The 11,039-nt window shown below is 46.1% G+C and overlaps 1 protein-coding gene across 1 annotated transcript in view; it reads left to right on the forward strand.

Annotated features, from left to right (window-relative positions):
- The first annotated feature begins 6,925 nt into the window (after nt 1-6,925).
- DRG1 (developmentally regulated GTP binding protein 1) overlaps nt 6,926-11,039 on the forward strand; it is a 48,595-nt gene continuing 44,481 nt past the window's right edge. The window contains exon 1 of the mRNA XM_032256603.1: nt 6,926-7,168. Coding sequence (XP_032112494.1) covers nt 6,926-7,168 — 243 coding nt within the window. The remainder of the gene's footprint in view (nt 7,169-11,039) is intronic.

The raw sequence follows: 11,039 nt of genomic DNA on the forward strand, positions 1-11,039 counted from the left end.
ATCCCTGTCACTTCCTTCGTTCTGCTAGCTATGAACATGTGGTATCTAAAGATTATGCAAGGGGCCAGAGAGGCCAGTGGAAACAAAGACACAGAGCAACATCTAGAATGAGGCTGGCATTCTCAGTGACAATGTTGAATTCCACATATACACAGGCATATGTCCATGCCTTAACAGGTACAAATATGTTGTTTTAGTCAAATCTCTTTTGGAAACAAACAGCAAGGATCTATTCAAATTAGCTTAAGTGAACAGAAAATGAATTTACTAGAAGGGCACTGTCACCTTTATAGGACCCAAAAGTAATAGGGCCTCAGGGGGCCTAGAAGGGTACATGAGAAGGAGTCAGGAGCTCCAGGAAGCAGTTAAACTCTTTTGGTTGCAGGTCACAAAGTCAACTCAAGCACCTCCATAAGTAGAAAAGAACTTTGTTTGAAAGACACAAGGGTGTCTCCTGGAACCCATAAGCAGGAATGCCAGCAGGCCTGCAAGGAGGCAGACAAGCACTTTGAAACCAAGAAAATCCTTTCTCTTCATCATTTGTCTCTGCTTTTCTTTCTTTCTCTCTCTCTTTCTCTTTCTTTCTTTCTTTCTTTTCTTTTCTTTCTTTCTTTTTCTCTCTTTCTTTTTTTTTTTGAGACAGAGTCTTGCTCTGTTGTCCAGGCCGGAGTGCAGTGGCACAATCTCGGCTCACTATAACCTCCCCCTACCAGGTTCAAGCGATTCTCCTGTCTCAGCCTCCCGAGTAGCTGGGACAACAGGCGTGCACCTTTTGCCTGGCTAATTTTTGTGTTTCTTTTTTTTTTTTTTTTTTTTTTTTGAGACGGAGTTTCGCTCTTGTTACCCAGGCTGGAGTGCAATGGAGCGATCTTGGCTCACCGCAACCTCCGCCTCCTGGGTTCAGGCAATTCTCCTGCCTCAACCTCCTGAGTAGCTGGGATTACAGGCACGCGCCACCATGCCCAGCTAATGTTTTTTTTTTTGTATTTTTAGTAGAGACGGGGTTTCACCATGTTGACCAGGATGTCCTCGATCTCTTGACTTCGTGATCCACCCGCCTTGGCCTCCCAAAGTGCTGGGATTACAGGCTTGAGCCACTGCGCCCGGCAATTTTTGTGTTTCTAGTAGAGACAGGGTTTCACCATGTTGGCCATGCTGGTCTTGAACTCCTGGCCTCAAGTGATCTGCCCACCTTGGCCTCCCAAAGTGCTGGGATTACAGGCATGAGCCACCACACCCAGCTTCTGCCATGCTTTTCTCAGAATGCAATGATCAGCTGCTCTGTTTCTCTGGTACAGATGCAAGGTGGCCAGAACATGCCTGCTCTCCAGCTCCCCAGTTTCATATGTGTAGTTTTAGTCACAAAGAAAGACTGGTTCTCTCAGCAGATTCCCGGAAGAAAGGCTATCTGGCTAAACATGGTTCCCTGACCCCTCCAAGTTCTAAGCTGTGGTCAAAGTCAGGATCACATGGTGCAAATGTGGCTTCCTTGAAACAGCCGTCATTTCACATTTCTCCTGGGAATCCTTGCCCTCTGCAAATTGGCTTTCTCTTATCTATCCAGGCTCATGGCAGAAGATGGCTACACCATGGACCTCAAATTTTGTCACGTTCCTCCACCCAGCCATGCTAGAAACCAACCAGAACTGTTAAGCCTCAATGCTGACTCCTTTGGAAAGAGAATTTGGTGAGTCCAACTCAGATCCCTGTCTGCCCTGGGCCAGGAGAAGGGAAAGGGTTCTGTCCTACCAAAGGGTTGCCCTGGTCCATCCCCTGGGGAAAGGGCAGGTCTCAGAAAATGTGGATTATGTCAAGGCAAGGTAACTCGTGCCTGTAATCCCAGCATTTTTGGAGGCTGAGGTGGGAGGATCACTTAAGGCCAAAAGTTTTGAGACCAGCCTGAACCATAAAGTGAGATTCCATCTCTAAAATAAATAAATAAATAAATTAAAAATAATCAGCCAGCATGGTGGTACATGCCTGTGGTCCCAGATACTCAGGAAGCTGCAGTGAACTATGATCTCAGCACTGCACTCCAGTATGGGCAATAGAGTGAGACCCTGTCTTGAAAAACAATTGTTTTTTTTTTTTGAGACAGAGTTTCATTCTTATTGTCCAGGCTGGAGTGCAATGGTGCGATCTTGGCTCATTGTAACCTCCACCCCCTGGGTTCCAGCAATTCTCCTGCCTCAGCCTCCCAAGTAGCTGGGATTACAGGCATGTGCCACCCTGCCCAGCTAATTTTGTATTTTTAGTAGAGATGGGGTTTCTCCATGTTGGTCAGGCTAGTCTTGAACTCCTGACCTTAGGTGATCCACCCACTTCAGCCCCCAAAAGTGCTGGGATTATAGGCGTGAGCCACCGGGCCCGGCCAAAAAACAATTTTTTAAATATTTCATTTTATTTCATTTCATTCCAATTCATTTCATTTCATTTTTGAAATGGAGTCTCACTCTGTTGCTCAGGCTGGACTGCAATGGTGCAAACTCGGCTCACTGCAACTTCCGCCTCCTGGGCTGAAGCGATTTTCCTGCTTCAGCCTCCGGAGTAGCTAGGATTACAGGCAGCTGCCCTCATGCCCAGCTAAGTTTGTATTTTTCTGGAGACAGGGTTTCACCATGTTGACCAGGCTGATCTTGAACTCCTGACCTCAGGGGATCTGCCTTCCTTGGCCTCCCAAAGTGCTGGGATTAAAGCCGTAAGCCACTGCACCCAGACCAAAAAAAAATTTTTTTCTTTGATATAAGAAAATGTGCATTGTTTTGAACTGGGCAGATACTTCAAAAGATGAGGGCTCTTCCTGATATGATTATAGCCTGTCATGGCTGCTAACCTGAAAAGCATCTTTATAAATGAAGGGCTAGCCTCCCTCTCCTCCACTGAAGCCCCAGAAAAACTGGGCTGCCTTTTCTTTTTAAGGGCATCAGGACTAAAAGCCTTTGTGCACACTAATTCAATCCAATCAATGTATGGAGCACCTACCTTGATAGAGCCACTGCCAGGCCTAGAAAGTCCAAAAATGATCTGATATCATCATTTCCCCAGTACGTTCTGCCCCGAGTATTGTGTTTATATTAGTCAAGTTCATTTAGAAGTCTATTATTTCTGATACAGCTGGCTTTGGAATTTCCATTTGACTGCATTAGGAGGCACTAAATTGCATGAATTCATCTGAGAGTTGAGATCACAGGAACTAATAATGTACTTGATCTCTTTGCTCACAGTCATCATTTTTTAAAACAAAAATATTATGAAGGCCATTGATGGTGGTGAAATTAATATCCGGTTGGGATTTCCCACACAACTTCAGAGGCCTATCATTAAGGAGCTGAATCTGAGCCAGACACACTCATTATACGTGTTGCGTTGTCAGTGGTTCTGCTGAATGCGTGGAGGAGACATGCACCTTGCAGGGGTAGACTTATCCTATCCAGGTGCAAGTTCCATTTCTTCCATCTGCTACCTGGGTGACTGTGAATGGCTCACTTCCCCTTGCCGAGCCTTAGTAATCATCTCTCTAGACAAGGGCGCAGAATCACAGACTAGCTGCTGTGACTTCTGGGAGGAGTGAGGGATTTCACTGAATAGCAAAAGGACATTTTCACTTAGCACTTCATTAGGAATTGTTTGAATTAACTACAGAGAGCCTGGGTTTCTCCTGTGATTTTTATTTAATTAATTAATTTATTGATTTTTTTTCTTTTTTTTTTCTTTTCTTACCTTATTATTATTATTTTTTTGAGACGGAGTTTCGCTCTTGTTACCCAGGCTGGAGTGCAATGGCGCAATCTCGGCTCACCGCAACCTCCACCTCCTGGGTTCAGGCAATTCTCCTGCCTCAGCCTCCTGAGTAGCTGGGATTACAGGCACGTGCCACCATGCCCAGCTAATTTTTTGTATTTTTAGTAGAGATGGGGTTTCACCATGTTGACCAGGATGGTCTCGATCTCTTGACCTTGTGATCCACCCGCCTCGGCCTCCCAAAGTGCTGGGATTACAGGCTTGAGCCACCACGCCCGGCCTATTATTATTATTTTTAAGAAGGAGTCTTGCTCTGTCACCCAAGCTGGAGTGCAGTGGCATGATCTTGGATCACTGCAACCTCCACCTCCCAGGTTCAAGCAATTCTCCTGCCTCAGACTCCCGTGTAGCTGAGACTACAGGTGGGTGCCACCACACCCAGCTAATTTTTTGTATTTTCAGTAGAAACGAGGTTTCACTATGTTGGCAAGGCTGATCTCGAACTTTTGACCTCAGGTGATCCACCCACCTTAGCCTCCCAAAATGCTGGGATTACGGGCCTGAGCCACTGCACCCAACCTCTCCTGTGATTTTTTTTTTTAAGCTGTTGGAGTGCAATATCCTGATCTCGGCTCACCACAACCTCTGCCTCCTGAGTTCAAGCAATTCTCCTGCCTCAGCCTTTGAGTAGCTGGGATTACAGGCATGTGCCACTATGACCTGCTCATTTTGTATTTTTAGTAGAGATGGGGTTTTTCCATGTTGACCAGGCTGGTCTCGAACTCCTGACCTCAAGTGGTCTGCCAGCCCAGTCTCCCAAATGCTGGGATTACAGGCCACATGTAAACTTCTGTCTCTTCCCACTCTCTGTGGTGCTGCTCCCTCCTTTTCTGTACCCTGTCCAGCACACTCCAGCTGCTTCAGCAGCTTCAGACACTGATTTCTGCCTCTGCAGCTCAGGAAGAACACTCCTTTGCTTGGGATCCACTTTCCTTCACTGTAATTGGGAAACTGCCCCAGGAAAAAAGCCAGGACAAACATGGGGTTCATCTTGTCTGTTTCCCTTTTTCTCAAGGATCATAGTCTATTTTGCCTGTTTTTCAATAACTGAAAACATCTGCCTCTGATTTTTGTCCAGTTTTATAGTTGTTTAAGATTGTTGGGCCAGGCGCGGTGGCTTATGCCTGAAATCCCAGCACCTGGGGAGGCCGAGGTGGCTGGATCACTTGAGATCAGGAGTTCAACAGCAGCCTGGCCAACATGGTGAAACCCCATCTCTACTAAAATACAAAAAATTAGCTGGGCGTGGTGGCAGGTGCCTATAATCCCAGCTACTCAGGAGGCTGAGGCAGGAGAATCACTTGAACCTGGGAGGCAGAGGTTGCATTGAGCCAAGATCACACCACTGGACTCCAGCCTGCATGACAGAGCAAGACTCCATCTCAAAAAAAAAAAAAAAAAGAAAATTGTTGGACAAGGTCATCATCACTGAAAGTAGAAGTCCTACTCTCACTTTCGATATGTAAACATCTTTTTAGAAGTATAACTGACATACAATAAATTCTTTTTTTTTTTTTTTTTGAGATGGAGTTTCACTCTGTCACCCAGGCTGGAGTGCCGTGGTGCAATCTCAGCTCACTGCAACCTCCGCCTCCTGAGTTCAAGCCATTCTCCTGCCTTGGCCTCCTGAGTAGCTTACGACTACAGGCGCAAGCCACCAGGCCTGGCTAATTTTTGTATTTTTAGTAGAAACAGGGTTTCACCATGTTGGCCAGGCTGGTCTCAAACTCCTGATCTCGGGTGATCCGCCCACCTCAGCCTCCCAAAGTGCTGGGATTACAGGCATTAGCCACCATGCCCAGCCAAATTGTTCATAAAGTATACAATTTGATGAGTTTTGACTGATGTGTGTACCCATAGAACTATTAGCATAATGCAGAAATGAAGATAAGGTTCCTCCTCTTTTTAAAAATTGGAGACACTGGCTATGTGTGGTGGCTGACAGCTGTAACCTCGGCACTTTGGGATGCCAAGGTGGGCGAATCACTTGAGCCTAGGAGTTCAAGACCAGCCTGGGCAACATGGCAAAACCCTGTCTATACAAAAAATAAAAAAATTGGCTGAGCGTGGTGGCTCATGCCTGTAGTCCAAGCACTTTGGAGGCCAAGGCAGGTGGATCACCTGAGGTCGGAAGTTCAAGACCAGCCTGACCAACATGGTGAAAACCCATCTTAAAAAAAAATTAAAATAAAATAAAATAAATAAAAAAAATTTAAAAATTACCTGGGCATGAGGGCATGTGCCTGTGGTCCTAGCTACTCAGGAGCTGAGGTGGGAGAGTCACCTGAGCCTGAGAAGTCGATGGTGCAGTAAGCTGAGTTCATGCCACTAAATTCCAGGATGAGACCTTGTCTCAAAAACAACTCAGCTATAAAACTGGGGTCTGGAACGGTAGCTCATGCCTATAATCTCAGCACTTTGGGAGGCCAAGCTGGTTGGATCACTTGAGGTCAGTAGTTTGAGACCAGCTTGGTTGGCCAACATGGTGAAACCCCGTCTGTACTAAAAAAAAAAAAAAAGAAAAAGAAAAAGAAAAATTAGCCAAAGGTGGTGGCATGAACCTGTAATCCCAGCTACTCGGGAGGCTGAGGCAGAAGAATCACTTGAACCCAGGAGGCTGAGGTTGCAGTGAGTGAGTCAAGATGGTGCCACTGCACTCCATCCCGGCCAACAGAGTAAGCCCCACCTTAAAAAAAAAAAAAAAAAAAAGGCCGGGCGTGGTAGTGGTGACTCACAGCTTGTAATCCCCGCACTTTGGGAGGCCAAGGTGGTCGGATCATGAGGTCAGAAAGGATCATTCTGCGAACACAGTGAAAACCCGTCTCTACTAAAAATACAAAAAAACAGCTGGGCTTGGTGGCGGGCACCTGTAGTCCCAGCTACTAGGGAGGCTGAGGCAGGAGAATCGCTTGAACCCGAGGGACGGAGGTTGCAGTGAGCCAAGATCGCACCACTACACTCCAGCGTGGAGACAGAACGAGACTCTGTCTCAAAAACAAACAAGCAAAACAAAACAAAAAAACCCCCAAGACTCAGGTATAAAACCATCTAAGCCTGATGCCTTTTAAAATGATTGAATACAAAAGAAAAAAAAAAGGATTCTGATTTTCCTCTCCCCAAAGGCATGCACGAGGAGCGGCAGGATGAGCACGGATTCATCTCCCGCTGCTTCACCCGGAAATACACGCTGCCGCCTGGTGTGGACCCCACCCAGGTCTCCTCTTCCCTGTCCCCTGAGGGCACACTGACCGTGGAGGCCCCCATGCCCAAGCCAGCCACGCAGTCCAACGAGATCACCATCCCCGTCTCCTTCGCGGGCCCAGCTTGGGGGCCCAGAAGCTGCGAAATCCGACCAGTCTGCAGCCAAGTAAAAGCCTTAGCCCGGATGCCCACCCGTGCCACCTCCACTGGCCATGCCCCCTCCCACCTGTGTGTTCTTTTGATACGTTTATCTTCTGTTTTTCTCAAAGTTCAAAACAACCCCCCCCCAAAAAAAAAAAAAAAAAAAAGAAAAAAAAAAAGAAAAAATGAGTGAATACTTAATTTTTCTAATTTCTTTTATTTTTATTTTCTTTATGTATTTATCTATTTTTGAGATGAAGTCTGGCTCTGTCTCCCAGGCTGGAGTGCTCTGGCGCCATCTCAGCTCACTGCAACCTGCGCCTCTTCTGTTCAAGTGATTCTCGTGCCTCAGCCTCCCGAGTAGCTGGGACTACAGGCACAAGCCATCAGGCCTAGCTAATTTTTGTCTTTTTAGTAGAGACGGGTTTTCACCATTTGGCCAGGCTGGTCTTGAACCCTCGACCTCATGTGATCCATCCACCTCAGCCTCCCAGAGTGCTAGGATTACAGGCGTCAGACACTGTGTCCAGCTTTTAATTTCTTTGATAGTTATTAGCGTATTTAAGCCTTCTCTTTCTTCTTTGGAAAATTGTAACATTTTGTCTTTTTTTTGCAAGAAGGTAATTTTTCTTTCTTTCTTTTTTCTTTTCTTTTTGAGACAAAGTCTCACTCTGCTGCCCAGGCTGAAGTGTGGTGGTGCAATCTTGGCTGGCTGCCTGCAATCCTGGCTTACTGCAAACTCTGCCTCTCAGGTTCAAGCGATTCTCATGCCTCAGCCTCCAAAGTAGTTGGGACTACAGTTCGGAATCCCCCTGCCTCAGCCTCTTAAAGTGCTGGAATTACAGGTTTCCCTAGATTTTCTATTTTTTTATTTTATTTTATTTTATTTTATTTATTTATTTATTTATTTATTTATTTTTGAGACGGAGTTTCGCTCGTTACCCAGGCTGGAGTGCAATGGCGCGATCTCGGCTCACCACAACCTCCGCCTCCCGGGTTCAGGCAATTCTCCTGCTCCAGCCTCCCGAGTCGCTGGGATTACAGGCACGCGCCACCATGCCCAGCTAATTTTTTGTATTTTTAGTGGAGACGGGGTTTCACCATGTTGACCAGGATGGTCTCGATCTCTTGACCTCGTGATCTACCCGCCTCAGCCTCCCAAAGTGCTGGGATTACAGGCTTGAGCCACCGCGCCCGGCCTAGATTTTCTAATTATTTGGCAGAGTTACACATAATAGCCTTTTGTAATTTTTTTTTTTTTTTTTTAAGACAAGGTCTTGCTCAGTTGTCCAGGCTGGAGTAGTGGTGTTATCTCAGTTCACTACAGCCTCCACCTCCTGGGTTCAAATGATTCTTGTGCCTCAGCTTCCTGAGTAGCTGGGACTATAGGCATGAGCCACCACACCGAGCTAAGTTTTGAATTTTCAGTAGAGACAGGGTTTCACCATATTGTCCAGGCTTGTGATTCTTTTAATTTGCTATTATCAGTGGTTGTATGTCCTTTCTTACTCATGATTGCTATTTATTTATTTATTTTATTTTATTTTTTGAGATGGAGTCTCACTGTGTGCCCCAGGCTGGAGTACAGTGGCATGCGCCACCCCACCTGGCTAATGTTTGTATTTTTAGTAGAGACAGGGTTTTGCCATGTTGGCCAGGCTGGTCTCAAACTCTTGATCTCAAGTGATCCGCCTGCCTTGGCCCCCAAAGTGCTGGGATTATAGGGATTATAGGCATAAGCCACTGTGCCCGGCCTATTTTTTCTTTCTATCCTTATTCAGGCTTGGGATATTTTTCCTTTCAGTTTTACTGGTCCTTTCATCGTTTCAACTTTTTTTTTTTTTTTTTTTTTTTAGAGACAGAGTCTCGCTCTGTTGCCTAGGCTGGAGTATACAGGCACAATCATAGCTCATGGCAACCTCCTGGGCTTAAGGTCTCTTACTGCTTCAGCCTGCTGAGTAGCCAAGACTACAGGTGTGCACCACTACACCAAATGTAATTTTTTTTTTACTTTTATTTTAGGTGTAGGGACACCTGTGCAAGTTTGTTATATAGGTAAACTCATGTTAGGGGGGTTTACTGTATAGATTTTTTCATCACTCAGGTACAAAGCCTGGTAACTGATAGTTTTTTTTCTTTTTTTCACTGTTTCCCTTCTTCCACCCTGCACCCTCAAGTACGTCCCAGTGTCTGCTGTTCCCTCTTTGTGTCCATGTGTTCTCATCTCTGAATTCACACACACACACATATATTTGGAGACAGAGTTTCAGTCTTGTTGCCCAGGATGGAGTACAATGGCACAATCTCGGCTCACTGCAACCTCCACCTCCTGGGTACAAGCAATTCTCTTGCCTTAGCCTCCTGAGTAGCTGGGACTACAGGTGTGTGCTACCACACTTGGCTAATTTTGTGTGTGTGTGTTTTTAGTAGAGATGGGGTTTCACCATGTTGGCCAGGCTCGTCTCAAACTCCTAACCTCAGGTAATCCACCTGCCTTAGCCTCCCAAAGTGCTGGGATTATAGGTGTGAGCCACCACATCTGGCCAAGCTCCTACTTGTAAGTGAGAACATGTGGTATTTGTTTTTCTGTTCCTGTGTTAGTTTGCTAAGGATAATGGCTTCCAGCTCCATCATGTTCCTGCAAAGGACATGATCTTCTTTTTTTAATGGGTGCATAGTGTTCCATGGTGTATATGTACCACATTTTCTTTTTTTTTTTTTTTTTGAGACGGAGTTTCACTCATGTTACCCAGGCTGGAGTGCAATGGCGCGATCTCGGCTCACCGTAACCTCCGCCCCCTGGGTTCAGGCAATTCTCCTGCCTCAGCCTCCTGAGTAGCTGGGATTACAGGCACGCGCCACCATGCCCAGCTAATGTTTTGTATTTTTAGTAGAGACGGGGTTTCACCATGTTGACCAGGATGGTCTCGATCTCTTGACCTCGTGATCCACCCGCCTCGGCCTCCCAAAGTGCTGGGATTACAGGCTTGAGCCACTGCGCCCGGCCCACATTTTCTTTAATCTGTCACTGATGGACATTTAGGTTGATCCCATGTCTTTACTGTTGTGGATAGTGCTGCAGTGAACATACGCATGCATGTATCTTTATGGTGAAATGATTTATATTCCTTTGGGTATCTCCCCAATAATGGGATTGCTGGGTCAAATGGTAGTTCTGTTTGTAACTCTTTGAGGAATCACCAGACTACTTTCCTTACTGGTTGAACTAATTTACATTCCCACCAACAGTATATAAGTGTTCCCTTTTCTGTACAACCTCACCAGCCTCTGTGGTTTTTTTGACCTTTTTTTTTTTGAGATGGAGTTTCACTCTTGTTGCCCAGGCTGGAGTGCAATGGTGCAATCTTGGCTCACTGCAACCTCCGCCTCCCAGGTTCAAATGATTCTCCTGCCTCAGCCTCCTGAGTAGCTGGAATTACAGATGTGCACCACCATGCCTGGCTAATTTTTTTGTATTTTTAGTAGAGATGGGGTTTCACCATCTTGGCCAGACTGGTCTTGAACTCCCAATCTCATGATCCACCATGTTGGGCCTCTTCTTTTGTCTTCTAGGGGAAAAAAAAAGTATCTTATCTTTGTATTCGTAGTATCTGTCACCATCCCTGGCATGTAATACATACTGAACTGAAATGACTAGACATGGGTAAAGGAATCCCCAATATGGATGGCAAAAGAAGCATACTTTTGCCGGGCGCGGTGGCTCATGCCTGTAATCCCAGCACTTTGGGAGGCCGAGGCGGGTGGATCACGAAGTCAAGAGATCGAGACCATCCTGGTCAACATGGTGAAACCCCGTCTCTACTAAAAATACAAAAAATCAGCTGGGCCTGGTGGCACGTGCCTGTAATCCCAGCTACTCAGGAGGCTGAGGCAGG

Source organism: Sapajus apella, unplaced genomic scaffold (genome assembly GCF_009761245.1).
Source record: "Sapajus apella isolate SASKATOON/1434 unplaced genomic scaffold, GSC_monkey_1.0 scaffold95, whole genome shotgun sequence".
Taxonomy (NCBI): Eukaryota; Metazoa; Chordata; class Mammalia; order Primates; family Cebidae; genus Sapajus; species Sapajus apella.